General features: G+C 43.3%; 2 protein-coding genes across 2 annotated transcripts; one reads left to right on the top strand and one right to left on the bottom strand.

Moving 5' to 3' along the window:
- Window positions 1–6,521: 6,521 nt before the first annotated feature.
- LOC120691334 (NDR1/HIN1-like protein 10) lies at window positions 6,522–7,733 on the bottom strand. The gene has a single exon (XM_039974375.1). The coding sequence runs from the start codon at window positions 7,601–7,603 to the stop codon at window positions 6,968–6,970; it is 636 nt and encodes a 211-aa protein (XP_039830309.1). The 5' UTR covers window positions 7,604–7,733; the 3' UTR covers window positions 6,522–6,967.
- A 6,870-nt stretch (window positions 7,734–14,603) lies between these two features.
- LOC120693075 (silicon efflux transporter LSI3-like) lies at window positions 14,604–17,110 on the top strand. Its single transcript, XM_039976477.1, has 3 exons — window positions 14,604–15,812; window positions 15,928–16,117; window positions 16,359–17,110. The coding sequence occupies exons 1-3, from the start codon at window positions 14,802–14,804 to the stop codon at window positions 16,622–16,624; spliced, it is 1,467 nt and encodes a 488-aa protein (XP_039832411.1). The 5' UTR covers window positions 14,604–14,801; the 3' UTR covers window positions 16,625–17,110.
- Window positions 17,111–27,902: the final 10,792 nt, after the last annotated feature.

Genomic DNA, 27,902 nt, shown 5'->3' with positions numbered 1-27,902 from the left:
TTACTGTATCCCGATTCAACACGTACCCTCCTAAGTTATAGAGAAATCCGAAAAAATGAAATTCATGTGGGAACATATGAAGAACACAATGAGGAATTCCTCCTCTTCACAAAAAATACTGGATATGACAAACAAACACTTGAAAAAGTGCCTTCTCTCCGGTCTGGATTGTACTACACATACATCAAACCCGTACCACATCTTGCATACAAAGTGATTTTTCAGAATGTTGATACATTCAAAACTTGGCATGAACGCCTTGGCCATCCTGGCATCAGGATGATGAGAAAAATCACGAGTAATTCTAATGGACATGGTATGAGCGACAGAAAATTCCCCAAATCCTCAGATTTTGTGTGCACCTCATGTGCAACTGGGAAATTAATTTTGAGACCCTCACATCTCAAAATTCAGGCTGAACCACTAAAGTTTCTTGAATGCATTCAAGAAGACATTTGTGGCCCCATTCAACCTTTGTCTGGACCATTCAGGTACTTTATGGTTCTAATAGATGCATCCACACGATGGTCTCATGTGTGTCTATTATCGACACGGAACCATGCTTTTGCAAAATTGATTGCACAAGTCATCAGACTTAGAGAAAGTCAACCTGAACACCAGATAAAATCAATCAGATTGGACAATACTGCAGAATTTTCTTCCAAGGCCTTCAATGATTATTGTATGGCTTTAGGAATTGAAGTTCAACATTCTGTACCATATGTCCACACTTAGAATGGTTTAGCTGAAGCTCTTATCAAGAGAATAAAGCTCATTGCCAGACCATTATTGCAAAGTTGTAACTTACCAACCTCATGTTGGGGTCACGTAGTTTTACACGCTGGTGACTTAATACAATTGTGTCCAACTGCATACCATACAATTTTCCCGCTGCAATTGGTTCGTGGTGATCTTCCTAGTATTTCCCATCTGCGGAAATTCGGTTGCGCTGTATACGTACCGATCTCATCACCAAAGCGTACATCAATGGGCCCTCACAGGAAAATGGGGATCTACGTGGGGTATTTATCTCTGTTGATCATTAAATACCTGGAGCCCCTTACAGGGGATTTGCTCACAGCCCGGTATGCTGACTGTATCTTCAATGAAGAACATTTTCCGGCATTAGGGGGAGAATTCAAGTACCACACTGAATGCCCGGAAATAAATTGGGATGCCTTTGACAACCTAAAAGAGGATCCTCATACCACAGAATCTGAACTACAAGTTCAAAGAATCATTAATTTGCCGAATGCTGCAAATAATTTGCCAGACTAATTTACTGTGAGTAAAGGTGTCACAAAATCATTCATTCCTGCAAGGAATGTGCCGGAAAGAGTAGAGGTACCAAATAAAACTATTCAACTCCCTATCTCAAAAGAGAGTGGGGGAAGTACGGCAAACCCTCGCAAGCGCACGAGAAAACAGAGGAAACAATCCTTTGACATAGTAAATGAAACTCAACCTCAAGTTGAGAGACACCAAGTGGATTTACCCAATCCACCTCCCACATCAACAGTGCACTCAATTTCTGATGATGGGACATTGGAACACCCTGACACTGTCGTATTGGGAAATACCGAACCGACAAATGGGGTACATGAAATTTCCATAAACTATGTTGATTCTAGAGAATCATTCGATCGTAAGACTATAATTGTCGACATATACTTTGCCTCATCAATTGCAGAAACCATCCAAAACGATCTAGATCCAAAATCCATGGTAGAGTGTAAGAAATGCTCGGACTGTAACAAATGGAAGGAAGCAATTGAAGTAGAGTTAGCCTCGCTCAATAAAAGAGAGGTATTCTCATCAGTGATACCTACACCTCCAAAAACCTTCCCTGTGGGTTTTAAATGGGTTTTCGTCCGGAAGCGGAACGAGAACAATGAGGTGGTGAGATACAAGGCGAGGCTTGTAGCACAAGGGTTCACGCAGAGACCCGGCATTGATTTCAATGAAACATATTCTCTAGTTATGAGTGGAATTACGTTCCGATATTTGATTTCGTTGGCAACTCAAAAACATCTATCTATGCAGTTGATGGATGTCGTGACAGCATATTTATATGGGTCACTAGATTCGGATATATATATATATATATATATATATATATATATATATATATATATATATATATATATATATATATATATATATATATATATATATATATATATGAAGGTCCCCGATGGGATCCCAATACCGAATAAAAGCGCAAATCGCAATATGTATTGTGTAAAGCTCAAAAGATCACTCTATGGTCTTAAGCAGTCGGGAAGGATGTGGTACAACCGACTAAGTGAGTACCTTTTGCAAAAGGGTTACTCCAATAATGATGATTGCCCGTGCGTCTTCATAAAAAGATCCTCCACAGGATTTTGCATTATATCAGTGTATGTAGATGATTTGAATATCATTGTCAACACACAAGATATTGATGAAGCCCGCAAACATCTTAAGACGGAATTTGAGATGAAGGATTTGGGTAAAACCAAATTTTGCTTAGGTTTGCAAATCGAGCACCTTCACTCAGAAATTTTAGTGCACCAATCTGTCTATGTCCAGAAACTATTGGAGAAATTCAATATGGACAAAGCATATCCAAATAAAACTCCCATGGTTGTTCGATCTCTCGATAAGGAAAATGACATTTTCCGACCACGGGAGTAAGGAGAAGAGATATTAGGATCAGAATATCCTTATCTCAATCTCATCGGAGCACTAATGTACCTTGCAAACAGTACCAGGCCTGACATTGCATTTGCAGTGAATCTGTTAGCAAGACATAGTGCTGCCCCGACTAAGCGTCATTGGACCGGAGAAAAACAAATCCTTAGATACCTGAATGGTACTAAGGATCTTGGCTTATTCTTTCAGAAAACCAATGATCCTAGCTTAGTTGGATACACTGATGCTGGCTATTTGTCTGATCCCCACAATGTCAGATCATAGGCAGGTTTTGTGTTCCTTCACGGAGGAACCACTTTATCATGGAAGTCATCTAAACAAACCTTAGTGGCTACCTCTACAAATCATTCTGAGATTATTGCACTATTTGAGGCATCACGTGAATTCGTGTGGCTCCGCAGAATGATAAACCACATTGAGAAATCTTGTGGTATTGATTCCGCAGAATCACCTACCATTATCTATGAAGATAATGCCGCTTGTATTACACAGATGCAAAAAGGTTACATCAAAAGCAATATTACCAAACATATTGCACCTAAGTTGTTTTATCCCCATGAGCTTCAGCAAAGTGGAGAGATAAATATCTTATGAACAAAGTCTTGTGATAATCTAGCAGATCTCTTCACCAAATCCCTGCCTACTTCCATATTTGAGAAATGTGTTAAGGGAATCGGTATGAGACGGCTCAAAGACTTGCAAGTTTCAGGGGGAGACTCTCTGAATGATGGACCCAGCTAAACGCTTCACATTGCACTCTTTTCTTTGATGAGTTTTACTATCATGTTTTCTCATTCAAAGTTTTTAATGAGACAATGTTCAATACAAGCATATGTCTTATCTCATGTTTTCCCCACAGGGGTTTTTCTAGAGATAAAATCAAGGCATATACATTACTCCCTAAACCTTGCAGGTTTATGGCAGAGTAATAATCATTCATATTATTCCTATTTTTTTCCCACAGGGTTTTTAAAAGGAATTTAAGCATATGTTGATCCCAAGATGGATTTGATCAAAAGGGGGAGTGTTACAGAAGCTTTATTTGATCTCATCAAATGAGCTGTTACAAATGGAGGCCATGAAACATAGTTAAGGCCATGGTTAAGGCTAGGCTAACAGCCATGGTTAAGGCTATGCTAACAGCCATTTCATGGCAATAAATCATCTTTATTGCTGCTGTTACAAGAGTTACAATTCCTGAAGTTAGTGACATTGTAAATCTCCCTATATATTGTAATCCTTGATATCAATGGAATTGGACTTTTGACCACACATTTTGTCTACACAAAATTCTTCTAATAATAGGCAAGGCCCCCCTCCTGGTTAAGATAATCCCCAACCCATAGTGTCTTATTAGATGGTGTCTAATGAAGTTTCTAAAAAAAGTGGTATCTGAAGAAAAAAGGAAGTAAAAAACTATACACATAGATACTACTTTCCCAATGCATAGTTTCTATAATAAATAAATCTCATCCAATCCCCTCTCTTCTCTTTCCTTGCCTCATCCTATCACTATTCTCCTTTTTTTGGTTCTTGTGTAGATATAGTGTCTTGCATAAGGAATCATGTCTAGCTTTCTCTCATTAACTCTATTGCCACATTACCAAATTGCTTACATGACACTCTTATTAATTCTATGGACACCATCATAGTAGAAGGGTTGGGAATGGTCTAACGCGTTTGTGTCATGTGTGCATCATCCCGACCGCATCGACTTGTGATGAAGAAAAGAAAAGAAAATACTGTAGATAGGAGAGAAATGAATACGTACTTCAAATATATTCAGAAATTATGAACGTCCATACAACATCCACTCGGGCTCTTCTTCGCACTCGATTTTATAGAAGAGATAATAAAATTTGAGACGGATTACTGCAGAACCCAGACATATACTTCATCCGTTTCAAATTATAAGTCATTCCAAGAATCTTAGAGAGTCAAAGTTTTTCAAATTTGACCAAATCTATATAACAAGATAGTAACATTTATGATGCCAATTAAGTATCATTAGATTATTTGTTAGCTATATTTTCATAGTATACCTATTTGATGTCATAAATCTTTGTGTTTCTCTCTATAATTTTGGTCAAATTTTGAGATGGTTTGACTCTCTAAGATTTTTGAAATGATTTATAATTTGAAACGGAGGGAGTATATGTCTCGCTTCATCAAAGATGATTTCAGGGACTCGAGAGAGAACTAGTCGCCACAAGTCCACACCGTACGCGGATACGCCCACTCAGCATGCCACTACTGCGATCGCAGCAAAGGTCACCATCGGGCGCCATCACCGTACCCCGATTCAAACAAAAATCTCCAGGCTTTTTATCACCCGCTTTCTGAAAGTCCGGGTACTACAATACACTTAGCTAGCTCATGTCGCTGCACCATGACCCCATGAACATCCTGTACTACTGCATTCCAGGACAAGCTGTCGATCGATCGGCCTTTTATTTCAGGTTTCCACCCTGACGAAAATTTTCAATCTGGGGATATGATGGAAGCCACGGAAAAAACAAGAGAGAATTCGGCCTTGTTTAGATGCCAAAAATTTTGGGTGTAAAGTACTGTAGCATTTTCATTTATATTTGGTAATTATTATCTTGTTATGGGTCAACTAGGTTCAAAAGATTCGTCTCGCAAATTATAATCAAACTGTGTAATTAATTATTTTGTTTAGCTATATTTAATACTTCATATATGCGTTCAAAGATTCGATGTGATGGAGAATCTTATAAAGTTTTGGAATTTTGAGTGCATCTAAACAAGCACTTCTCTCACACAGCCACTAACTGACCGACGTCAACCGTGTCGAGGAAAAGAAGATCGATGAAGAAACACGCATGTACAGGACAGGGAGCTGATGACCCAAGAGGAAACGTTAGTGCTGGCACACGCCCCGGCAACGAGGGGCTATAGCCGTCTGCTTCTTCTGTTACCTCGATCCATCTCCCAGCAAGTGCTGCGTGCGCCGGAACGCATTAGCGTCAAGCGAGCCGATCGGATCGACCGAGGCGATCGATGATGGTGTCGCGGACCGCGCACGCGATCGAGCGTTTTCTGAGCACTGAGGATGCAGTAGAAGGCATTTGTTCAGGTATTCGGCCGCTATGGATCTGTCCTAGCTAGTACCGCAAGGCTGGCTACCGGGCATTCTCTGGATGAAGAAGAGGCAACAGGTTTCTGCCACCACGAGGAGCATGTAGCAAGTGGTGACTGCTCTCTTTTATGGTACCTCCGATCCCTGCTTTATTACCACAGAAGACTCCAAAGGGGGGATTAAAGCAATAAAGTTAAAGGGGGGCCTATGCTAGTATTTTTCACTTTAGGAATTATTAGGACCCGAAAGCCACACTTGACGAATGCAGCTGCAGGGCAGGGACAGTGGCCAGACCAAAGTGACAAAAGGCACCAGGTTTTCATCAGATATACTAGTGCCACCAAGTTCAACGATTTCACATGAGGGGGTGTTTAGTTGGTGAAAAAGTTTGGGTTTGGCTACTGTAGCATATTTCGTTGTTATTTGACAACTAATGTCCAATCATAGATTAATTAGCATCATTAGATTCATCTCGTAGGAATCAGTTAGACTATGTAATAGTTATTTTTTTTCAACTGCATTTAATGCTCCATACATGTGTCCGAAAATTCGATGTGATGAGTACTGCACAAATTTTTTTGGAACTAAACGCAGCCTGAATAAACAAATAGAAAGCGTGAATTGTTTGGGATAATACATTGAACAAGAGGGGCTAGCAATTAATGCAACTCTCCCGATGGCACTCGCAGCAAGCCATGGTAATATATAAAACGTGGCAAAAAGCTCATCAGCACAACACGAGGGTGTTTAGTTCTCAAAATAGTTTGTACAGTGTCGGTTACATCGAAGTTTTGAACACATGCATAAAGCATTAAATGTAGTTGAAAAAAATAACTAATTACACAGCCTAACTGATTATCACGAGCTGAATCTTTTAAGCCTAATTAGTCCATAATTGGACATTATTTATCAAGTAACAATGAAATGTGCTACAGTATCGAAATCCAAACTTTTTCACCAACTAAACACACCCCGATTTGAAAAACGGAAAGGGAAAGAAGGCAGCATCTAGTAGAGGTAGAGCTAGCTTGATTTACAAGGCACATCGATCTCAGGAGTCAACACAGCCTAACAAACCATGCATGAATCCAACATTCAGGCGGCCAAGATTTTTTACAACACGCCACGCTCAGCTAGTGGTGATCCTGCAAAGCACTAAGCATGTCGCCTCCCTCACGAGACGGCGACGTCGCACGGCACGCTCTGGAACGACCGCGCCGCCGACGGCGACAGGCCGACGACGACGGGCGAGCAGAAGGCCTCCAGGCTGTAGCTCCTGGACCTGACGCCGGCGACCTTGAACTGGGCGCGCGCGCGCATCCGGACGTCGACGCCCACCGCGCCCGCCGCGAGGTCGTGCCGCAGCTCCCGCGCGGCCTGCTCCCCGACGGGCGCCGACCGCGCCACGGCGCGCACGTCCAGCCGCGTCTCGTTGCGCCGCGGCTGCCGGAACGCCGACGCGTCCTGCACCGCGAGCTGCGCGGACTCGCCGTAGAGCACGCGGAACTCCACCCACTCGTAGAGGATGGACACGCGCCGGTTCGGGTTGTGCGCCGCGAACGTGAGGTAGAACGTCGCGTTGACCGTGGCGCCGGGCGGCGGCGTGACGTTGAAGTGGCGAACGGCGGCGCGGGTCACGGCGTAGTCGATGGGCTTCGGCCGGACCACCAGCCAGAAGATGAGCACGGCGAGCCCCGCGAGGAGGACGGTGACCACCATCGACGCGACGATGCAGCGGAGCACGGCCACCCGCCGGGCGTGCCCGCTCTGCGCGCCGTCCCTCCACGCCGCCGCCTCCGCCGCCGGCATTGTTGCGTTCGCTGCTGCTGCCGCTAGCTAGCTTTACCTGGCGAGGATGTGGCAGTTGCGGTTGCTGCGAATGCATCGATCATGTCTGCGGCGGCCTTGTATAGAGGACGAGATCATCCGAGGAGGTGTGTGTGTACACTCCATGTGCAGTAGGCTTTCTTGGCGGGAAAAGAATCAAAGATGAAAAGAGATGGCCACAGGCCACTGCTTGATGGCTGAGGTGGGTGCTTCGAAAGCCGTGCTCCGACGCGCTGCTTTTGCTTTCGGTTCGCCCTTTGACTCCCCACGGAAGGATTCGCATTCGAGTTCTCTCTGCGCACTGCAGGAATTTCGTTCAGCGATTACGTGCCAGCCTGCTGGCAGCATGTGCTAAGAAATCTAGTGCTACTACCCGTCGTTTAAAGATCAAGTTTTGGATAAGAGAAAGAACTTGTTCCATACTACTCCCTACTAGATTTTTGCACGCAGATTATGGAAGTAGAAAAAAGACATATGTACCTCTCATTAGTGTGTTGTTCAGTTAATTAATTGCTTAATTTTTAGTCCACGCACTAAAATCAAAGAAATTAGCATGCCTCTTTTACTCCAACGACCCACCACAATTGATTTTTTTTTACAAAACTAGCACCAAAATCAAGAAAATTACCATATCTTTTTATCCAAAGGACTCTAGAATGCTTTACTTTTGTTTACAAAATTTAAACCCTTCAATGAAAGATGGAGGGAGTATATCTGTTTTATTTGTCTGAACGAATGCTATTTTTAATGACTAGAGGAACTTGTATAAAACGCTCTTAGCCATCGCATGCTCATGATATGATTCAATCTTTATCTTTACTTTATTTATAAAACATGTAATGTTTCCATCAGAAATTTTGGTTTGATCCAACATGTATCACCGACAGGTGGACCCAAAATGTATATAATTAGAACCAAATTAACACTGTATTGATTGAACCCAAACGGACTTGAATATAATGAGAATGTGATCGAAACACAACAAAATTCTTATCGAAGAAAACTCATCGTAGAAAAAGAAAAATCACCCATGACCTGTACGAGATCTTTGATCAAGGTGATGCACGGGCATATATTTACTATTCACAACAAAATTTAAGAACTATATCATTTTTTGGGCTTCTTTTATTTGAACACGAGCTGTTCTAAATGGAACACTTGCAATTCAGAAAAGAAACTATAGAAATGACAGAATTCGGCAACCTTTTCAATTGGAAAGTCCCATTTCGCCACGACACCCCCTAAGACTGATCGAAATTAAAGGATTGATCGCTGCTAGCAAATGAATTGAAAAACGTACATCTACCCAATAGCTTCACTCGAGAGTCGTGTTGCTTCGTCGATAGTTTTACTATAGAAATTGAACTGTTACATATGTTAGAGAAAATCCTAATTACGAGCCTGTTTGTCAGGGCTCCGACTCCTCCAAAAACAGCTCCGGCTTTGGCTCCTCTGGTGGAGCGGCTTCTCGGGTGGAGTCAGAGCCGTTTTGAAAAACGTTTGGCAAAACGACTTCTCTGTTTCGACTTTGCTTCCACCGAGGTGGAAGTCGTCCATAAAACTGGTGAAGCCATGATTTTGCGGCTTCACCATGCCAGTGGAAGCCGAAAATGGCTTCATGCCCAACTTCACCACTGAAGCCGGTCCCAAAAAAACTGTTTGGGAGGGCTTCAGTTGAAGCCGGAGCCGGAGCTGCAGTTGAAGCCGGAGCCGGAGCTGCTTTTAAAGCCCTCCCAAACACGCCCCATATGCCAAAATATACAGCCAAGCGCGATCAAGCGGTTGGCTGAAAATTGCTGGCGGGTCTCTAAGGTCATGTTTGGATCCAAGCGGGCGCAGGGCCTAAGCTTGTATAACGGATTCTGTCCAACTACCACTAAAAGAAGGTTATTTGGACCATGTCTGAATTAGGTTCCTTTAACATGAAAAATTAAAGAAGAGCATTGGGCATAACACTCGACCGGAGGAGGTATGGCGGTCTGCCGTTTTTCATTAAGAGGAAGCGATTTTGGCTTCCCGACTGAGAAAATTCCATGAACTCTAGCTTCTCTAGCCAGCAAGGAAGAGTTTTTTAACATCAGAATGAAATTCGCTCCCATCAGGAGTCGAACCTAGGATCGAGGAGTGCTACCGAGGCCATCTAACCAAGTCAGCTAGAAAGCCTTTCGCAGCATTGGGCACAACAAACAGAAGTGCCACGCATGCTTCCCCTTTCTCAATGCCATGTGCTCAAAGTCAAAATCCAACCTTGAGGGAATGTGTGGCGTAAGTAGTAATGTAGTATACCTAAAAGGTCCAACCATGCATACAGAGTTCACCATACATGCTTCATCTTTTTCGTTTCCCAGCTAATGAATGATACTAGTAGTACCTAGAGATGGGAGAGAGAAGCACGAGACGCAAACGAAAGAAGTGGCACGCGCACTTGGCCAGCAAATTGGATACTAGCGCGCGCATCACTAGCTCATCAGCCTCACCTAGCTAACTGCTGCATGCTAACCTGCTGGCTGGAGGTGCAGAAACTGACTGCAGGCTAGCTCTCGCGTCCCGTACGGGGCAAAACAGAGCGTGGTAGAATTGGCATGGTCAGATAACACGCATGCTGCACTGTAAGGGTGTGTTTAGTTAGTGAAAAAATTGAGTTTTGGTACTGTAGCACATTTCATTGTTACTTGACAAATAAGGTCCAATTATAAACTATTTAGATTTAAAAAATTCAGCTCGTACTAATCAGTTAGACTGTATAATTAGTTATTTTTTCAACTGCATTTAATGCTCCATGTATGTGTCCAAAGATTCGATATGACAGGTACTGTGTAAATTTTTTTGGAACTAAACAGGGTCTAAAGCCCGTGCTAACCAAATAGACTGTCAGTCGAGATAAAAAGGTTTTTGAAACCCCAGCATAGGCTAGGGATCGGATAGGGCTTTCAGTCCGTGTCAGCTGTTTTTATTTGTCTCAAATCGATCACGATCCGATCAGTCAATCTGCAGCGCGCGGCCTTGCAGGTAATTGGCTGTTAGAGCTCTCTCACCTAATCTTTGCACTACGAGAGCAATTAGGACTTACGTTGCTAAAGGTTCTTGCTCGGTTACGGTTAGTACTAATCTAATACGATTGATTGGACTTATCTTTTGCTCCTATATGGACAAGTATATATGATTGCCTGGGACGACAGTCAACTTACTAGTTTGAAACTTTATACTGAACATGCTGTGCGTCAAAAAACTGAATGTTCCAACTTAAAAGAAGGAAAACCCCTTTAAGATAAAATAACACATGTATTATGTTTGAATATCAGTTTTGCTTCGATTTATTTTAGTTTAATACAATAACATTAAATAGTAAGATTGGTAAAACTTTTTTCCAAACAATCAAAAAGAGATAAACAGTCCTATACATTTATGTGTCGCCGTCGTGATTAGGATGCAAAGTGCCTCAGGCGCGCATCTAGGCCGACCCAAAATTCACTTAGTTGAGCAAATTAAACCCGGATTTCGAAGCAGTTAAAATCGAATAAAAATGAACTAGCTAACAGACTCACTGCTGCTCTCTTTGGCATCGTCACTTGCATCCATTATACAAGGCATCAGTGGAATGGGCCAAGCATGCATGCATTGGACTAGATCTTGATCAAGATTTGATGGATGCACCAGGCCAATAATAAGCACGATTACTCAGTTGACAGAAAAGTGGAGTACATAATTTGATGAAGAGAACACTGACACCCATTAGGGGCGACAGCCGAGCACGTCGAAACAACACAAATAAAGTTACACCAGTGTAGAGCTGGCCCATTTCTTTTTGCGAGTACATGTCGATGTTCTAGCCGTCAGCAACGGCTGTCTTGCCCTGTTTCCTCCTTGTAAAATCGAAGAGCCCGGGAAGAGACGCCCTGCATATTGTGGTGCTTGCTCAGTGGCGTGCAACTTGTCAGTGTGACCCTGCCCTGGATCAGATTGCATGCCGTTGAGATCCATTGGCACACTGCTAGAGCAGCAGGCCCTGTAATGCCCTGTCGCTTTGCCTGATCAATTTTAACTGATCCTACTTTTGACACCCTCCGATCCCCTTGCGTCCACAAAATTTGCTGTCAATGTTGCCGGAACATGCGATCAGAAATTTGCCTTCTCCAGCATGCAGTAGATCTAAGAAAAACTAGGCATATAGCTCGCGCATTTGCGCGGCTAGTATTGAAAACTCAAAAAATTGCATGTCGTTGTATAAGATTATACTAATTTTTTACCATACATCACCCTGTTCATTATCGTAAATTATATCTTATTTTTGGTTAAAACAATTCAAATATGATCTACATATAATAACAATTTTATTTGTTGAGCTTTAATAATATTATGCATATATTTATTTTTTATTTTTATTTTATTTTGATTGATTGTTGTTAGCTTTAGTTTTTATTAATAGTATATGTTTGTAACTGATACATAGCTAAATGATATTTTATATTTATTTTTTCATAATGGTAGGTACGTGGGTATTTTAGGCTAATTTTATCATAATGGCAGTGGTGAGTAATTTTTATTTTTCTATTTTTCTCCGATTAACGTGGAAATTTCTAAGCTTTGAGAGCGAACGTGGAAGCTCCGTTTGTTGGCCAAATAATAAGATAACTAGGCGTATAGCCTGCGCAAATGCGCGGCTAGTATTAAAAATTCAAAAACTTACATGTCGTTGTATTCTTACTTAAAGATTATATTAATTTTTACCATACATCACCATGTTCATTATCGTAAATTAGATCTTATTTTTGGTTAAAACAATTGAAATATGATTTACCTATAATAACAATTTGATTTTGTTGAGCTTTAGTAATATTATACATATAATTATTTTATTTTTGTTTTATAACATAGATTTAGTGTTTATTAATAATATAGATTTGTAACTGATACATAGCAAAATGGTATTTTATTTTTAATTTTTCATAATGGCATTGGTGGGTGATTTTTAATTAGACACAGGGGTATTTTAGGCTAGTTTTTATCGTAATGGCAGTGGTGGGTAATTTTTATTTTTCTATTTTTTCCGATTAATGTGGGAATTTCTAAGCTTTGAGAGCGAACGTGGAGACTCCGTTTGTTGGTCAAATAATAAGATAATAGATAGATTCTGAACGAAAGAGGATACCCGATCGAAAAGTGACTGGTGTTTTCTTTTGGCTGCTGTCTTTGCTGTCCAATGCCAGTGGTACCAGACAACGCCCGCGGCTAATTTGGATACCACTTTAATCTTCTTCGCTTGGGATGTAATCATGCACTAATCTCCTTTCCATGCATGTGCTGGCGGCTGGGCATTGGCCATTGCTCTGTTCCTGATGTGACGGTGAGCTAGTAGGTGCGGTATATGATGTTTACGCTATGGATAGTAAAATTACACTTGAACCAGCAACTTCTATAAAAGATATTATTATAGGTCACTGAATAAGCATTTGACATGATAAATTGAGTAGCATACTGACATGTTATCGTGCACTGCCGATCTAAACAATTCCTAATATCATAATCTGTTAATGGTCAAATAAAGTACAAAAAGGTTAACATGCCAGAATCCTAAAGCAACATGTATTTTGAATGGGATGAAAGTAGCACTGTACCATGGTGCCGAGTTGTGTGCCAGTACTAGCCGCCTAGCTAGTGCTTGTAGCACCCAACTCTGCCCGTGAAATATATAGCGCTAGTGCCGGCACAAAGGAAAGAACAAGCAGCCTATAGGTGTAAAATATGCTCCGATCCCTTTCCATTTTAGTTCCTACATATATATGTTTACACAAGCAGCCTATAGGTGTTGCTGCTGCTTCCTAAGTCGTCGTAACATGTTTGTGTCGGATTAGCACCCAAAGTTTAGTTAGTACTACAACACAAATGGCCAGTTGGGGAGGATATCATCACCACCTTTTATATTCTAAGTATCTGAACAAGTCCTGGCACTGGGCAGTGCCTCTACACTCTTTTCTGTACTTGATTTTTCTTGAGCAAAATGCCTTTTTCTTGTACTAAAACCAAAATATATAGCGACTCCTTTTGTTTTCTCTCCAACAAATAACCACAGGGTGAAAAGCCACCGGGTCCCCTTGATTTTTAACTTATCATGAAATGGCCACCTTAGACTGAACTCTGAAGCTTGAACAAACTTTTGATGTTAATGGAATAAGCTCCCTCCAGGAGCCACAATTATGTCATGGATGACCAGTTGACCACTAGCCACAGCTATATTTAGCTAGTAGCAAAATGTTCAAACAATGAGTATGCATGCATGCATGTAACTGCACCCCAAAGCATCGGCCACTACTGCACATGCGTATCACAGAATCGTTGGCTGTTGTAGCTTGGGCAACCAAAAGCACACAATTGATATCAATCAGGCTTAAATCTTAATCATATCCTGAAGCCTACGATGCTGATGCTTACCTAAAGCAAGAGGGCACCACCAAACCAAGTTGATCAGCTTACTAATGACACTAGTATTTTTACTAAGGCCTGACCTGAAATTAGCACTAAGGTTCGGAGTATTTTATATTGACAGCTGCGCGATTGCACATATATAGCTGAATCCACTGTCAGGTTCGGCCTACGTGTACAGAGGGCCCACAAAGGCACCCAAAGAATATCTGCCCACGTGGCAGCCTAGGATTGCAGTTGCAGGCAAAATCCTCTTGACGGATGACGTCACACGCATACAGCATACTTGTATACATGCAGTTAAGTCTACTCTCAGTCTCTCACCAGACTGTAGTGTGTAGTGTACTCTATTCTCTATACGTAGAGAGGAAGGATTGCATGTCGAGCTAGTAGTAGTAATTTAGCAAGCGCGATGTGAAGTTAGCTAGTACTAGCTTATATAGAAAGTGCGTGCTTAGTGCTTACATGTATGCAGTGCAGATCATTTGCTGGTCTCGTTGAATTTGACATGGCATTTTGCCGTGTAATGTAAGCAGCTTGCTGTAGCTACCTCCCTAGCTTAGCTCCTCCAAGATATTTGACGTCAGCTCTGCCTGGAAAGCGTTCTCCCTCTGCACTACTTAAACCTCAGGTGAGCCATCCCCTCTGCTTCGTCAGAGCAGAGAGCTCCAGTAGCTACTAGCTAGTGAGAGAGCAAGAGGCACTAGCTAGCCTGTTCCAAGGACTGCCTCAGGGTCAGGGAGATCGAGATCGAGCAGCCATGACTGAGCTGGCGCCTCTGCCCACGGTGGTGCTGGGCTCGCTGGCGTTCGGGGTGTTCTGGATGCTGGCGGTGTTCCCGTCGGTGCCGTTCCTGCCGATCGGGCGCACGGCGGGGGCGCTGCTGGGCGCGGTGCTCATGATCGTGTTCCACGTGATCAGCCCCGACGACGCGTACGCCTCCATCGACCTCCCCATCCTGGGCCTGCTCTTCGCCACCATGGTGGTGGGCGGGTACCTCAAGGGCGCCGGCATGTTCAAGCACCTGGGCGCGCTGCTGGCGTGGCGCAGCCGGGGCGGCCGCGACCTGCTCTGCCGCGTCTGCGTCGTCACCGCGCTCGCCAGCGCGCTCTTCACCAACGACACCTGCTGCGTCGTGCTCACCGAGTTCGTGCTCGAGCTCGCCGCCGAGCGCAACCTCCCCGCCAAACCCTTCCTACTGGCGCTCGCCACCAGCGCCAACATCGGGTCCAGCGCCACGCCCATCGGCAACCCGCAGAACCTAGTCATCGCCTTCAACAGCAGGATCACCTTCCTCCGCTTCCTCTTCGGCATCCTGCCGGCCATGCTCGCCGGGATGGGCGTCAACACGGTCATGCTGCTCTGCATGTACTGGAAGGACCTCGAGGGCGCCAGCCCCGACGAGGCGGCCGCCGGGAAGGAGATGGAGGCCGCCGAGGAGGGGCGGTCGCCGGCCTCGGTGCTCTCGCTCAAGTGCGGCGCCAGCCCCGCCTCCGCCAACGGCGCCGGCCTGCGCCACCGCCAGAACGGCAACGGCAACGGCCACGACGCGGACTCGGTGATGTCGGAGAACATCTCGACCAAGCACCGGTGGTTCATGCAGTGCTCGGAGCAGCGGCGGAAGCTGTTCCTCAAGAGCTTCGCGTACGTGGTCACCGTCGGCATGCTCGTCGCCTACATGCTCGGGCTCAACATGTCGTGGACCGCCATCACCACCGCCATCGCGCTCGTCGTCGTCGACTTCCGCGACGCCGAGCCGTGCCTCGACAAGGTATTATTAATTTGTCCCATACATCCCGCTGGCCAGCTAGAGGAATGCACGGGAGAGCGACACGCGGTGGGCATGCACGGGCACGGCACGTCTCATGTTGTGATCTCTGCTGCAGGTGTCCTACTCGCTGCTGGTCTTCTTCTCGGGGATGTTCGTGACGGTGAGCGGGTTCAACAAGACGGGCCTCCCGGGGGCCATCTGGAACTTCATGGCGCCCTACGCCAAGATCAACCACGGCAGCGGCGTCACCGTGCTCTCCCTCATCATCCTGCTCCTCTCCAACCTCGCCTCCAACGTGCCAACTGGTAAATTAGTTAATACTAGTACGTACATAGTATATAATTAAAACTGCACTAAACTAGCTAGTGGTAAACTGGTAATTAATTAAGCTTCTGGTCAGCGGATATATATTGGAAATAATATCTACTAGTATCGTTTTGTCTGAAAGTGTACATGTCGAGACCAGCTCGTTAAGCACTAATGTTCGTCGCCGTTTCCTCTGACACGATTGATGATATGCAATAATTAATATGATATATTACTCAGTGCTGCTGATGGGGGACGAGGTGGCGGCGTCGATCTCGGCGGCGGCGGTGACGCGGTCGTGGCTGCTGCTGGCGTGGGTGAGCACGGTGGCGGGCAACCTGTCGCTGCTGGGGTCGGCGGCGAACCTGATCGTGTGCGAGCAGGCGCGCCGCGCGCCGCGCAACGCCCACGACCTCACCTTCTGGAGCCACGTCGTGTTCGGCGTCCCGTCCACGCTCGTCGTCACCGCCATCGGCATGCCGCTCATCGGCAAGATCAGCATCTAGCTAGCTAGTACTAGCTTCTTATTATATATACATAGTATTGGCTATTAGCATCTACATATCGATACATCCCATGGAATCGAAAGGAAAGCTTCAAGCCTTCAACAGCATCCTCGTGCCATGGCGACCGGCCGACCGGTCGGTCGACGAGCTGAGCAAAAACTAAGAAGGCAATCAAAGCCGTGCACCATCATGCATGCATGCCTCAAGTGTGCTATTATTGATTACTGCATCTTCCTATTTGAAGTCTCAAAATTATCATAGATTTGCTGTATATATAGCTTTATCGTCCCTGCTCTGAGAGACTGACACAATAACCGGCTAGACTAGCAGAGCAGTAATGTCATCAGATGTTAAGAAAGATGCAGCAATGTGCTAATAAGCAGCGCGTGCATGCAAAAGATCATCTGACCTGCTCTGCCGCTTTGTTGGTTCAGTTGAATCAAGGTACTCAGCCTCATGGTTTTCAAGTTTGAAGATATAGTATCTGTGTTCACTGTCTTTGCTTCGTCTCTTTCAAAATAAAACAGAACAAAAAAAAACATGTGTTGTCTCATTCAGAAAAGTCAAATACAAAAGAATATAAATCACGATGGATTGGTGCAAGTTTTTCTAGTCCCAGTTACACATTACTTGTCCACCAACCTACCGCACGGTCTAGTAATTTTAAGAGACATAAGTACTAGAAAATCAGAAGGACTTATTTCTCGATAATTTTTAATCCTAGAATGACTTTTTTTAGAAGTAAGGAGTATGTGTGTAACATGGAAATCGGGACTTATTTCTCGATAATTTTTAATTTTAGAATGACTTATTTTTTAGAAGTAGGGAGTATGTGTGTAACATGAAAATCGGCATTCTTATCGATTCCTCCCTCCATACATGCATGGTGTCTGTATGGTAACAGGCATAATATACATGTATACCTTAGGTTAGTTTTTTCATATTATCAATGGAAGAAATAAGTAATTTAGATTTGTAATTGTTGTATTTTGGGATAACTTTTTATTATGATAGACATATAGCCACATAGGTAATTTCGATGCAGATTTAAAGGTTCCTCTTTAAGTGTAACACCCTGGCCTCCAACGCCGCATAGTCCAGCCCCTCTCAAAGAACTCAACGTCCTCGTCGGCTCAACTCACTCTTACTAGGCAAATGTCCAGGAATGCTCCCCCTTGGCGCACGCCCGTACGTCCAGTGCCGACGCCATATGCCATGTCGTGTGTCCCTAACCGGGCACACACGCGCCATGCGCCATATGCCCGCACAATGACCCGTACGCGCAACCGCGAGGTACATGCTAGTAATTTTGAGAGGTGCGAGTATTATAAATTCTGAATCCTAAAATTAAAGTTGACGTATGTTTACTCTTTGCTTCATGCTAAGGAGATAAAAAAAATGCATGTGTTGTCTCATTCGGGGAAACAAAATTCATGTGTCGCCGTGTTTTTGGAAACAAATGCAGGTCGTCTATTTTGAAACAAAAATCATTAGTGAAGATTATTTAACTCACGATGGCATATTCTACATCCTAATATTGTCTATCAAGATGTGCTCATGCATGTACGAGCTAGCAATTTTTAAGACATCGCAATTGATAGAAATTGCTTACTTTTATGCTCCCTCTCATTTGTTCACACTCTAACACAAATTCAAATAGATCTATTCTTATATTTATCTGCTTGTGGTATGCTTTAGTCTTATGAGTCATTAACTGTCAAAAATAATCCTAGATGCTGGCGTTAAAAAATTTGAAGGCTGATTGGTGAAGCATGCATGCAAATAAATTTGGACATTCTAATCATCCATGTAGCCGGACATGGTAAATGAAGATAATCATCCATCCAGCAAGGCCTTTAGCGCCTCCTGCAATCCATAGGTTTGCTTCGTCTTTGAAGGCCTGGATTGCAATCTGAATATTTGGAGCAGATCCATAAAAAACACAAGAGTTGCGGTGTTTCCAGAGGATCCATGCTCCAAGCATCACCAGCGAGTTGAAACTTTTGTATATATTTTACAGGTATCAAACCCTTTGATTATAGAAAACTGAATAAAGAGCTCATAGTGCATCGACAGGACTATCACGCTGGCCTCTCTTTTTTTGATAAAGGAATTGTCAAATCCCGGCCTCTACATTAGTGAAGATGTATCCGGTCAATTATTACAAATGTTTATCACAACAGAGTAAGGAAAGAATTACAAGTCAAGCCTATTGCTAAACATCCACCCGTTTATTGCAAAAAAATACATTGCCACCGTCTCTAGCATGCGGCAAGCAGTGGCAATGGCCTCCCAATCCTCCTCCTTGTGAAGAATCACCCTGTCTCTTGTAAGATAAGTGGCCCTGAAAAGGATCTGCAAGGATGTTTGGTTTTTAGTTTTTTGGAAGACAATATCATTTCTGGAACGCCAAATCGTCCATCACAAAGCTGCAATCCCTGTGTAAACCAAGCTTTTACATGATTTTATTAGCCCGCACAGCCAAGACCCAAACATATGATTCACATTGTTAGGCCTACTCAACCCAAAAGTATTGTGAATTATCCTCTAAAGTAAACTAGCTGAGGAACAATTAAAAAAGAGGTGTGCTATATTCTCCTTATCTGAATAATAACAATATAGCATACTACCCTTCCAGTTTCTCCTAGCTAAGTAATCTTTAGTTAAGATCACACCACTGTGGAGAAGCCAAATGAATACTTTTATTTTGAGCGGGATCTTTAGTTTCCACAAAGATTGGTTAATTGGCCGAACCTTTTCATCCATTAGGGCGGCGTACATGGACTTCACCGAGAACTGTCCATTACTTTGGAGGGTCCAGATACAAACATCAGGGCTATCCTGTAACTCTATGTTGATTGTTCTAGTTAGTAAATCCAACCAAGCCCTTCTATTATTATTTATCAGATTCCTTCTGAAAGAAATGTTTGCCAAATCCCCCCTAATACCTTGTGCACCGTATCATGCTTCCGATGTGCCAAGTGATATAGATTGGGATATTGATCCTTAAGGGCCGTGTTGCCCAGCCATGTATCCTCCCAGAAACGTACCTGTTTCCCATTTAGAACTTTGAATTGTGTCCATTGCAGAAAGTGTTGCTTTACCTTCATTAGGCCTGACCAGAAGTGTCTCCTGGCTTTTTCTCAACCTGAGAGAGAGTTTTTGACCCCAGGTATTTATTTTTGAGCAATTGCTGCCAAACACCATTCTCATTAACCAGCTTGAAAAGCCATTTGCTAAGGAGGCATTTGTTTTGTGTTTCTAAATCTATGATGCCCAGACTACCTTGATCCTTGGGCCTACACACAACATTCCATTTTGTTAATCTATATTTTTTCTTAAGCCCGTCCCCTTGCCAAAAGAAATGTGATCGATAAAAGTCTAGCTTCTTGACCACTTCTTTTGAAATTTCAAAGAAAGAAAGCATATAAATTGATAGATTGCTAAGCACCGAGTTAATGAGAGTGAGCCTTCCTCCATATGAGAGAAGTTTGCTTTTCCATGAATTCAGTCTCCTTTCAAATCTATCTTCAATGACTTTCCAATCAGAGTTCCTACGCCGCCTATGGTGGTATACCAAGGTAAGTGAAGGGAATTTCACCCATCTGGCACCCAAAGATATTAACATATTCTTGTTGGATAGTCATAGCCTCCCCGAAACAAAAGAGTTCACTTTTGTGATAATTAATCTTGAGTCCGGACAGTTGCACGAAAGTGGTTAGAACAAGCTTCATATTTTTAGCCTCCTCAAAACTGTGTTCCAAAAAGATAATTGTGTCATATGCGTATTGCAGAATTGAAGTGCCGTCGTCAATGAGATGAGGGATAAGACCAGACACTTGTCCATATTGTTTCGCCCGTGCCATCATAATTGCCAACATATCTGCAATAAGATTGAATAGCAAAGGCGACAACGGATCTCCTTGTCTTAAACCCATCTTTGTTTGGAAAAATTTCCCAACGTCATCATTGATTTTGATTCCTACACTCCCTCTAGATACAAAGGTCTCAATCCACTTACACCATTTGTCGGGAAAACCTTTCATTCGTAGAGTTTGTTGTAGGAATTTCCCGTTCACTTTATCATAGGCTTTTTTGAAGTCAATTTTTAGAATGACTCCATTAGCCTTATTTCAGTTCATGAATTCATGTAGAATCACCACCACCTCCAAAATGTACCAGTTGGGCATGAAAGCAGATTGTGTAGGCCTGATTATATTATTCGCTATTCGAGACAATCTGTTACAAGACACATTAGTGAAAATTTTGAAACTAACATTAAGAAGACAAATTGGCCTATATTGCTGAATTTTTGTTGCCTCTGTCTTTTTTGGAAGTAACTGTCTTTTTTGGAAGTAACGTGATGATGCCAAAATTGAGACTGTGCAAAGGTAGTTTTTCATTATGGAAATCCACAAACAATGCTAGCAAATCAACTTTGATGGTTTCCCAAGAGGCTTGATAGAATTCAGCTGGGAGCCCATCCGAACCAGGCGCTTTGTTGTGTTCCATCTGAAAGACAGCCTCACAAACTTCCTCAAAAGAGAAGGATGCAATTAGACCCTGTTTTTCTGCCACCGATACTTGAGGAATGTCATCCCTTCTACTTTCGTCCAAGTTCAGATGACTAGCATCAGAAGGGCCAAACAAACCACGATAGTATTCAGTGATATATTTTTTAAGTTCATCGTCCCCTTTTATAATTTTTTCTCCATCTTCCAACTGGAAAATTCTTGTTTTTCGGTGTTTCCCATTTGCAATGAGATGGAAGTATTTAGTGTTCATGTCTCCCTAGAGGATTTTAGTGGTTTTTCCTCGCTGGTACCACTTAATCTCTTTCTCTCTTAGTAACTGAACCAGCGTTGTTTTCAAAGTTTGTTTGAGGTCTATTTCCCAACCTTCAAACCTTTCATTTTTAGATTTTTTGTCTAGCTGATCCAACATGGAGATTCGCTCTTTTTTCTCTTTCTTATAATGACGTTGGCCTCTTTATACATTGGAACGATCCTATGTGTTAGCGCCAATCTAGGGCCAACACACGAATGCGCTTGATCGCGCGGTGAGCGATGACACAATTGCAGCGCCGATGCTCAGACCGGTAAGACCGGTCGGGGTAACCGGTCAGACCGGTTCGCCGGTGCAGAACAGAGAAATCCGACGAACGCTCGCCCGGGAGGGACCCCGTCAGGGCAAGCGCGTGTAGGGTTGTTCTAGGATCGGCAGGCCACCTAGAACGCCTTCAGACATCACAGAGACGAAGGAAGAATAGCAGATTGGGGTTGGAAGAGCTAGGGTGTAAGGATCACCGGGGTGTCCGACCCTAGAGGGGGAGGGGTGAATACGGTCGCTAATTCGCTTTCTAATCCTAGGGCTCAAACTACTTACATAAGATAAACCTAACACGTCCTACACATGCTAGTTATGACTAAGGTTTATCTATGCTACTCTCTACTTACTCCAAAAGACTTGCAACCTATAGCCAATCATAATCAAACTAACTAGGAAAGTAAAGGTACGCAAGATAGAGTAAATGCGGAAACGAAGTGCGGTAAGTAAAGAGGTAAGGGAGAGAATATGCAAACTCCCGTGAAGACACCAAGCCACACGATTAAACGTGGTTCGGTTAGGACACCAAGTCCCTCCCTACGTCCACGGCCACTTGTCCAACAAGAACAAGTGTGATGCCGAGTCTCTTCGCTTGATCACCGTCTTGCATTCGCCACCAAGGCTTCCGGCAAGCAAAGGCTAAGTGACCCCAAGTCACCAAGAAGGCCACCGCCACCGTCTCTCTCGAAGCGTCACCAACGGCACCGTCTTCACTATCGGAGCTTCTCACCAAGAGGGGTCTCCTTCCCCGCACAAAGTGTCGTTGCCTCTCCACACCAAGTCAGAGGGTCACACGATGAGTACACAAGATGCTTGTCGCAGCAAGGCTTTCACTCAAGCTAGTTCTTTCAGGAACTAAGCCTAATCAAGCACTAAGCACTCTCACAAGTGTGCTTAAGCCTATATGATGTACAATGAAGCTCTAAGGTGGTTGGAGAGGATCTTCAACTCTTTTATGCTTCCTTAGTCTCCAGCCCACACAAATGAGGCGTGGGGTGGCATATATATAGCCCAACCCCTCAAACTAGCCGTTGGGAAAAGCCTGACGAAATTCCTTAACGCCGGTTGATCCGACGCTCAGTTTTTGTCATCACCGGTTCAACCGGTGAATGCTTTTTCCCAGCAACTAGCTGTTACTGCTCCAACAGCTACTTCATCAATTGCACCGACGCTCTTGAAAAGCATTGTCGATTTAACCGGTGTATGTAAGCTCAGAAACCCCAAAAATGGAGTCTCTGGACAACTGCACCGACACTTGTCTTCAGGCATCGTCGGTTCAACCGACGCCAAATCCTAGCCTCAGCTTCTGGGTCCATTGCACCGACGCCATCATTTTTCCCATCGTCGGTTCATCCGGTGCACTCTGCTGACTGAGTCTTCTTTGAACTCATTGCACCGGTGTATCGTCGGTTCATCCGGTGCACTCTGCTGACTGAGTCTTCTTTGAACTCATTGCACCGGTGTATGTAATTTGCCTCACATCGGTTTAACCGGTGAGTGCAAATTACCTTTGTCTTGGTCCTTTCGACCTGATTTCTTTGGGGTTTTGTATCTTTTCATCCCTTGAACCTATAAGCCTGATAATGATCATCTTAACACATATATTAGTCCAAGTGTTGTGTGTGTCATCAATCGCCAAAACATTATATTGAAATATGGCATGAGAGGCCATTTTCGCTACATAGGGTTTAGAGACAAAAGTAAAGGCAATAAATATAAAGAAAAGTAATGTATTGATGTGTTTTGATCGATTGGATTTTTCAATCGGCCGTGGCCCTTTATATTTATAGGGTGGGTGGACCTGTCCCGCAAGAAATCCTATTACAAGATCTAAATCTATGAAAATCTCTAGTTGTACTTGGACTCTGCTCGGACCGGTTAGACCGGTCGGTCTCCTGCCGGGCAGGCTACAGCGCCCTACCGGTCAGACCCATCGGACAGACCGGTCAGACCGGTCGATGCCAATTTTGGTTGCCAACATATGCCCCCCTGTTTTTTGGTAAAACTTGCTTGCCAAAAAAACATTCTTCTGGGCTAAAATTGTCTAAGGACGATGATTAACATCACATCGGCCATTTTTTGTGCTAAGGGCGATAAACAATTATCGGCCATATCTTGCTTAAGTTGATGTTGAAGCAACTTGTTTCGGCTGCCCTACCTTCTTCATGATTGTTGATGTCTTTGGCTCGACCTTTACTTGTTGCTCCATTGTCTTCTTCTTGTGCATACGCTGCAACCTTCTCTTCTGGGTATGAGACAAATCTGAAGGACACCACTTCGGCTGTAAATATTTTGAGTATCGCTTTGAGTGTTTCTCATCCGCTTTGCTGCAATCAATATCCTGTTTGACCAAATCATTGCTAGAAACAACCGGTCTTTGTGGTAAAGCATAATTTGGATACATAGGATGATATTGAATATAATATGATTGCATATAAATCCTACTATAATCTATAGGCAAATAAGAGTTTGGAAACTAGCCATACCACGGAGTAACCGGTTCATTGGATAGCGTATCAACTTGTCTTGGATGAGAATCTGATTGCTCCTGATGTTTCGTTGTGGGCTTCATATCTTTGACTTTACTTGATCGCCTCTTCTGAGCGGTTCCCTCCTTCTCATATTTGGCCAAGAGTTCCTTGAAACTCGACCTTGTCTTGTTTTTGGAGGAATTCCCAGACTTACTGGGCGTACCGGTTAGACCGGTTCTAGAACAGGTCAGACAGGTCAGACCGGTCAAACTGCCTTTTGAACTGGTCAGACCGGTCGACTTGCTATCGGCCCCTTTTTCCTCGTTCTGCCCCCCGAGCGTTGAAGCCTCTGTTGCAACTCGAGGAGTCTTGCTCTGCAGCACCTTTTTCTCATGCCTTTCCTCACCAACCACTACATTTTTCTCTTTTAGTCAATTCGGCTTGATGCGGCCAAATCAATACTTTTGGATTTGATAACTCAAGTGTATGAACAGGAAAAATGATTTTGATCAATTTGCATCGCAGGAACAACCAATCGTCCATCATTTATAGCCGATTGTATTTGTCTACGAAGAACATTGCAATCATTAGTGGCATGAGAAAAAGTATTGTATAACATACAATATGCACGCCGCTTCAATTCCTCCGTTGATGGAATAGTATGAGAGAACTTAATCTTCCCAAGCTTTGCCAATTCATCAAAACTTCTATCACACTTTGTCACATCAAAAGTGAATTTAATCTCATCTTGCCGATTTTTAGAAATCGGCTTTAAAGAAGTACAAGTGCTGGGCTTATCACTAGATGACCATACAAATTCAGCAGCATATACTTCATTACCCTCATCGTCTGAAGATTCTCCTTGTAACATATGCATACTAGGACGATCGGGTTTAAATTTTACATCTTTACTTCGGCTTTCTTGAGCCAAAGCCCTTTGCAACACTTGATTAATGGTTATAAACTCATATCCTTCTAATTTTTCTTTGATATGAGATCTCAAACCATTAAGAGCTAATTCGGCAAGATCCTTTTCAGAAATAACCAAACTATAACATCGGTTTTTTGTATCTCTAAATCTTCTAATAAATTCAGCAACGGATTCATCATGTTTTTGCTTAACCAATATTAAATGACAAAGCCTCAATTCATTATCACCATTGAAAAAATGCTCATGTAATTTACGCTCTAATTGAGACCATGTTTGGATAGAATTAGGAGCCAATGCCGAAAACCATGAAAAAGCAGTGCCAGATAAAGTCAAAGGGAACATTCTAATTTTCAAATGATCAAGACTCCCATAAATTCCCATTTGTGCAATAAACTGACTAACATGCTCCCATGTAGTCCTACTATCCTCCCTAGTGAATTTAATAAATTCAGGCACCTTGAAATTCTGAGGATATGGTATGGAATCAAAACTCTCAGGATATGGTTTTTGACAAACAAGAGTTTTATCCTTAAGTTCTTTGCCAAAAGACTATTTAAATATAACAGCCAAATCTTTCTTATGTTTCTCAAGTATTTGATTAAAATAAGAATTATTTGGCCTCTGAACATTGACGCTAGAACTATTCGGCATTTGCGGTGCATGATTCGGCTGTGTATATGGTGTTTACTGCGAATAACCATGGTTTGGCATTACACCATATGAATAGCCCGAACTTTGGGGAGGCATAGTATACGGATTATAAGTCATAGTGGCGTATGGAGGAACACCATAACCAGTAAACCCATTTGTTCGGCTAAAATCAGCCTGAACAGGAGGCATGCTAGTAATAGGTTCATGAGACGAATGATACGCCACCAGAGCACCAGGACCGGTCTGACCGGTTGGGAAACCGGTCTGACCGGTTAGAACCGGTCCACCGAGACCGGTCTGACCGGTTTGTGCAACCGGTCTGACCGTTCCATTCGCATTGTACTGCTCTGGAGGTTTCTGATCATCATAAAAATTCATCGGCATGCCGTACTGTGGTGCAGGTATCGCCGATGATTCGGGATGCATAGTATTATGATAAAAAGTGCCATCAATATTAGATCTAGGAGTACCACTATCATCAATCAAAGGTTGTTTGCCTAATGATTTATCAATCATATTTTGAACAGTAGCAAGAATCTTTTCTTGACCATTAACCACCAATTGAGTAATTTGCTCTAAAGTAGGCGGTGTTGTAGCACTTACAGTAGCACTTGATTTAGCTTGCTCATCTTCATCCGAAAGAATGACCACATCCTTGTCCTTAGAGATATCACCCTTCCGATTCTTGAAAAAGTGAGACAAGAACCACCGACGCTTTTCTTCAAGTTCTTTTTCCTTGCGCCGCTTGTTCTCCTCTTCACACTCCTTTATGAAGGCTTCATAAGCTTGACGATCCTCGGGCGGCAATTCATCAACAGACGGTCTGCTGATATTATCGGGATCGATCTCACCAGGATTCGACAGCTTCACCATGGTAGTAGATGAAATAGATTAGATCGGTTTTAAATAACCAAGATCTTTCTTCCCAGCGGAGTCGCCAAAATATGTTGGCGCCAATCTAGGGCCAACACACGAATGCGCTTGATCGCGCGGTGAGCTTCGCACAATTGCAGCGCCGATGCTCAGACCTGTCAGACCGGTCGGGGTAACCGGTCAGACCGGTTCGCCGGTGCAGAACGGCGAAATCCGACGAACGCTCGCCCGGGAGGGACCCCGTCAGGGCAAGCGCGTGTAGGGTTGTTCTAGGATCGGCAGGCCACCTAGAACGCCTTCAGACATTGCGGAGACGAAGGAAGAACAGCAGATTGGGGTTGGAAGAGCTAGGGTTTAGAGACAAAAGTAAAGGCAATAAACATAAAGAAAAGTAATGTATTGAAGTGTTTTGATCGATTGGATTTTTCAATCGGCCGTGGCCCTTTATATTTATAGGGTGGGTGGACTTGTCTCGCAAGAAATCCTATTACAAGATCTAAATCTATGAAAATCTCTAGTTGTACTCGGACTCTACTCGAACCGGTCAGACCGGTCAGACCCACCGGTCAGACCGGTCGGTCTCTTGCCGGGCAGGCTACAGCGCCCTACCGGTCAGACCGCTCGGACAGACCGGTCTGACCGATCGATGTCAATTTTGGTTGTCAACACTATGGAACAGATCATGTTCATGTAAGGTCCTAGTCTTAAATTAAAGTTGGCATCTGCGTTCATTGTCTTTTCTCTTTTCTTCTGGCTAAGGAGATTTTAAAAAAAACGTATGTGTGGTCTCTTTCAAATTTTTTTCCCTAGCATTAGTGCTTAGTGGAGTTTACACCAATGTCGTAAAAGGGGAGATTACACTATCATCTTAATCTTAAAAGATGCTAAAGAATTTACATATGTATCGACATTTGGTGTTGATGAAAAATCCCATACTGAAAATCACGGTCACACCAACAGAACGTCGCAACACCTCCGACTCCTCAAGGCCACTTGCATAAAAGGGATATTTTTTTTATTGAACACGCAGGAGAGCTGCATATCTTTGTATTAAGAAGAAATGGCTCAATTACAAAAGTCCACGCGCCATCTTGGACAAGAATGGTGCTGGAGAAACTGAATTAAAACAAGAAAACTACTACAAGCATGAAAGGGAGACCACTGGTCTGTCTAGCTGGTCCTTTCTGACCAGTTAGCATTACACTCGTTTCTCGTGTCCTTAGTACTTAAAGATAGATATAAAATA

The sequence above is a fragment of the Panicum virgatum genome, chromosome 9N (genome assembly GCF_016808335.1).
Source record: "Panicum virgatum strain AP13 chromosome 9N, P.virgatum_v5, whole genome shotgun sequence".
Taxonomy (NCBI): domain Eukaryota; kingdom Viridiplantae; phylum Streptophyta; class Magnoliopsida; order Poales; family Poaceae; genus Panicum; species Panicum virgatum.
Note: the sequence above shows the minus strand (reverse complement) of the source record. Positions and strands in the feature narration are given on the sequence as shown.

Bases quoted from the DNA above. Each gene is read 5' to 3' on its own strand.
- LOC120691334 (XM_039974375.1), bottom strand. From the start codon at position 7,603: ATGCCGGCGGCGGAGGCGGCGGCGTGGAGGGACGGCGCGCAGAGCGGG.
- LOC120693075 (XM_039976477.1), top strand. From the start codon at position 14,802: ATGACTGAGCTGGCGCCTCTGCCCACGGTGGTGCTGGGCTCGCTGGCG. The intron at 15,813-15,927 runs GTATTATTAATT...TCTCTGCTGCAG, and splicing joins CCGAGCCGTGCCTCGACAAG to GTGTCCTACTCGCTGCTGGT. The intron at 16,118-16,358 runs GTAAATTAGTTA...TATATTACTCAG, and splicing joins CGCCTCCAACGTGCCAACTG to TGCTGCTGATGGGGGACGAG.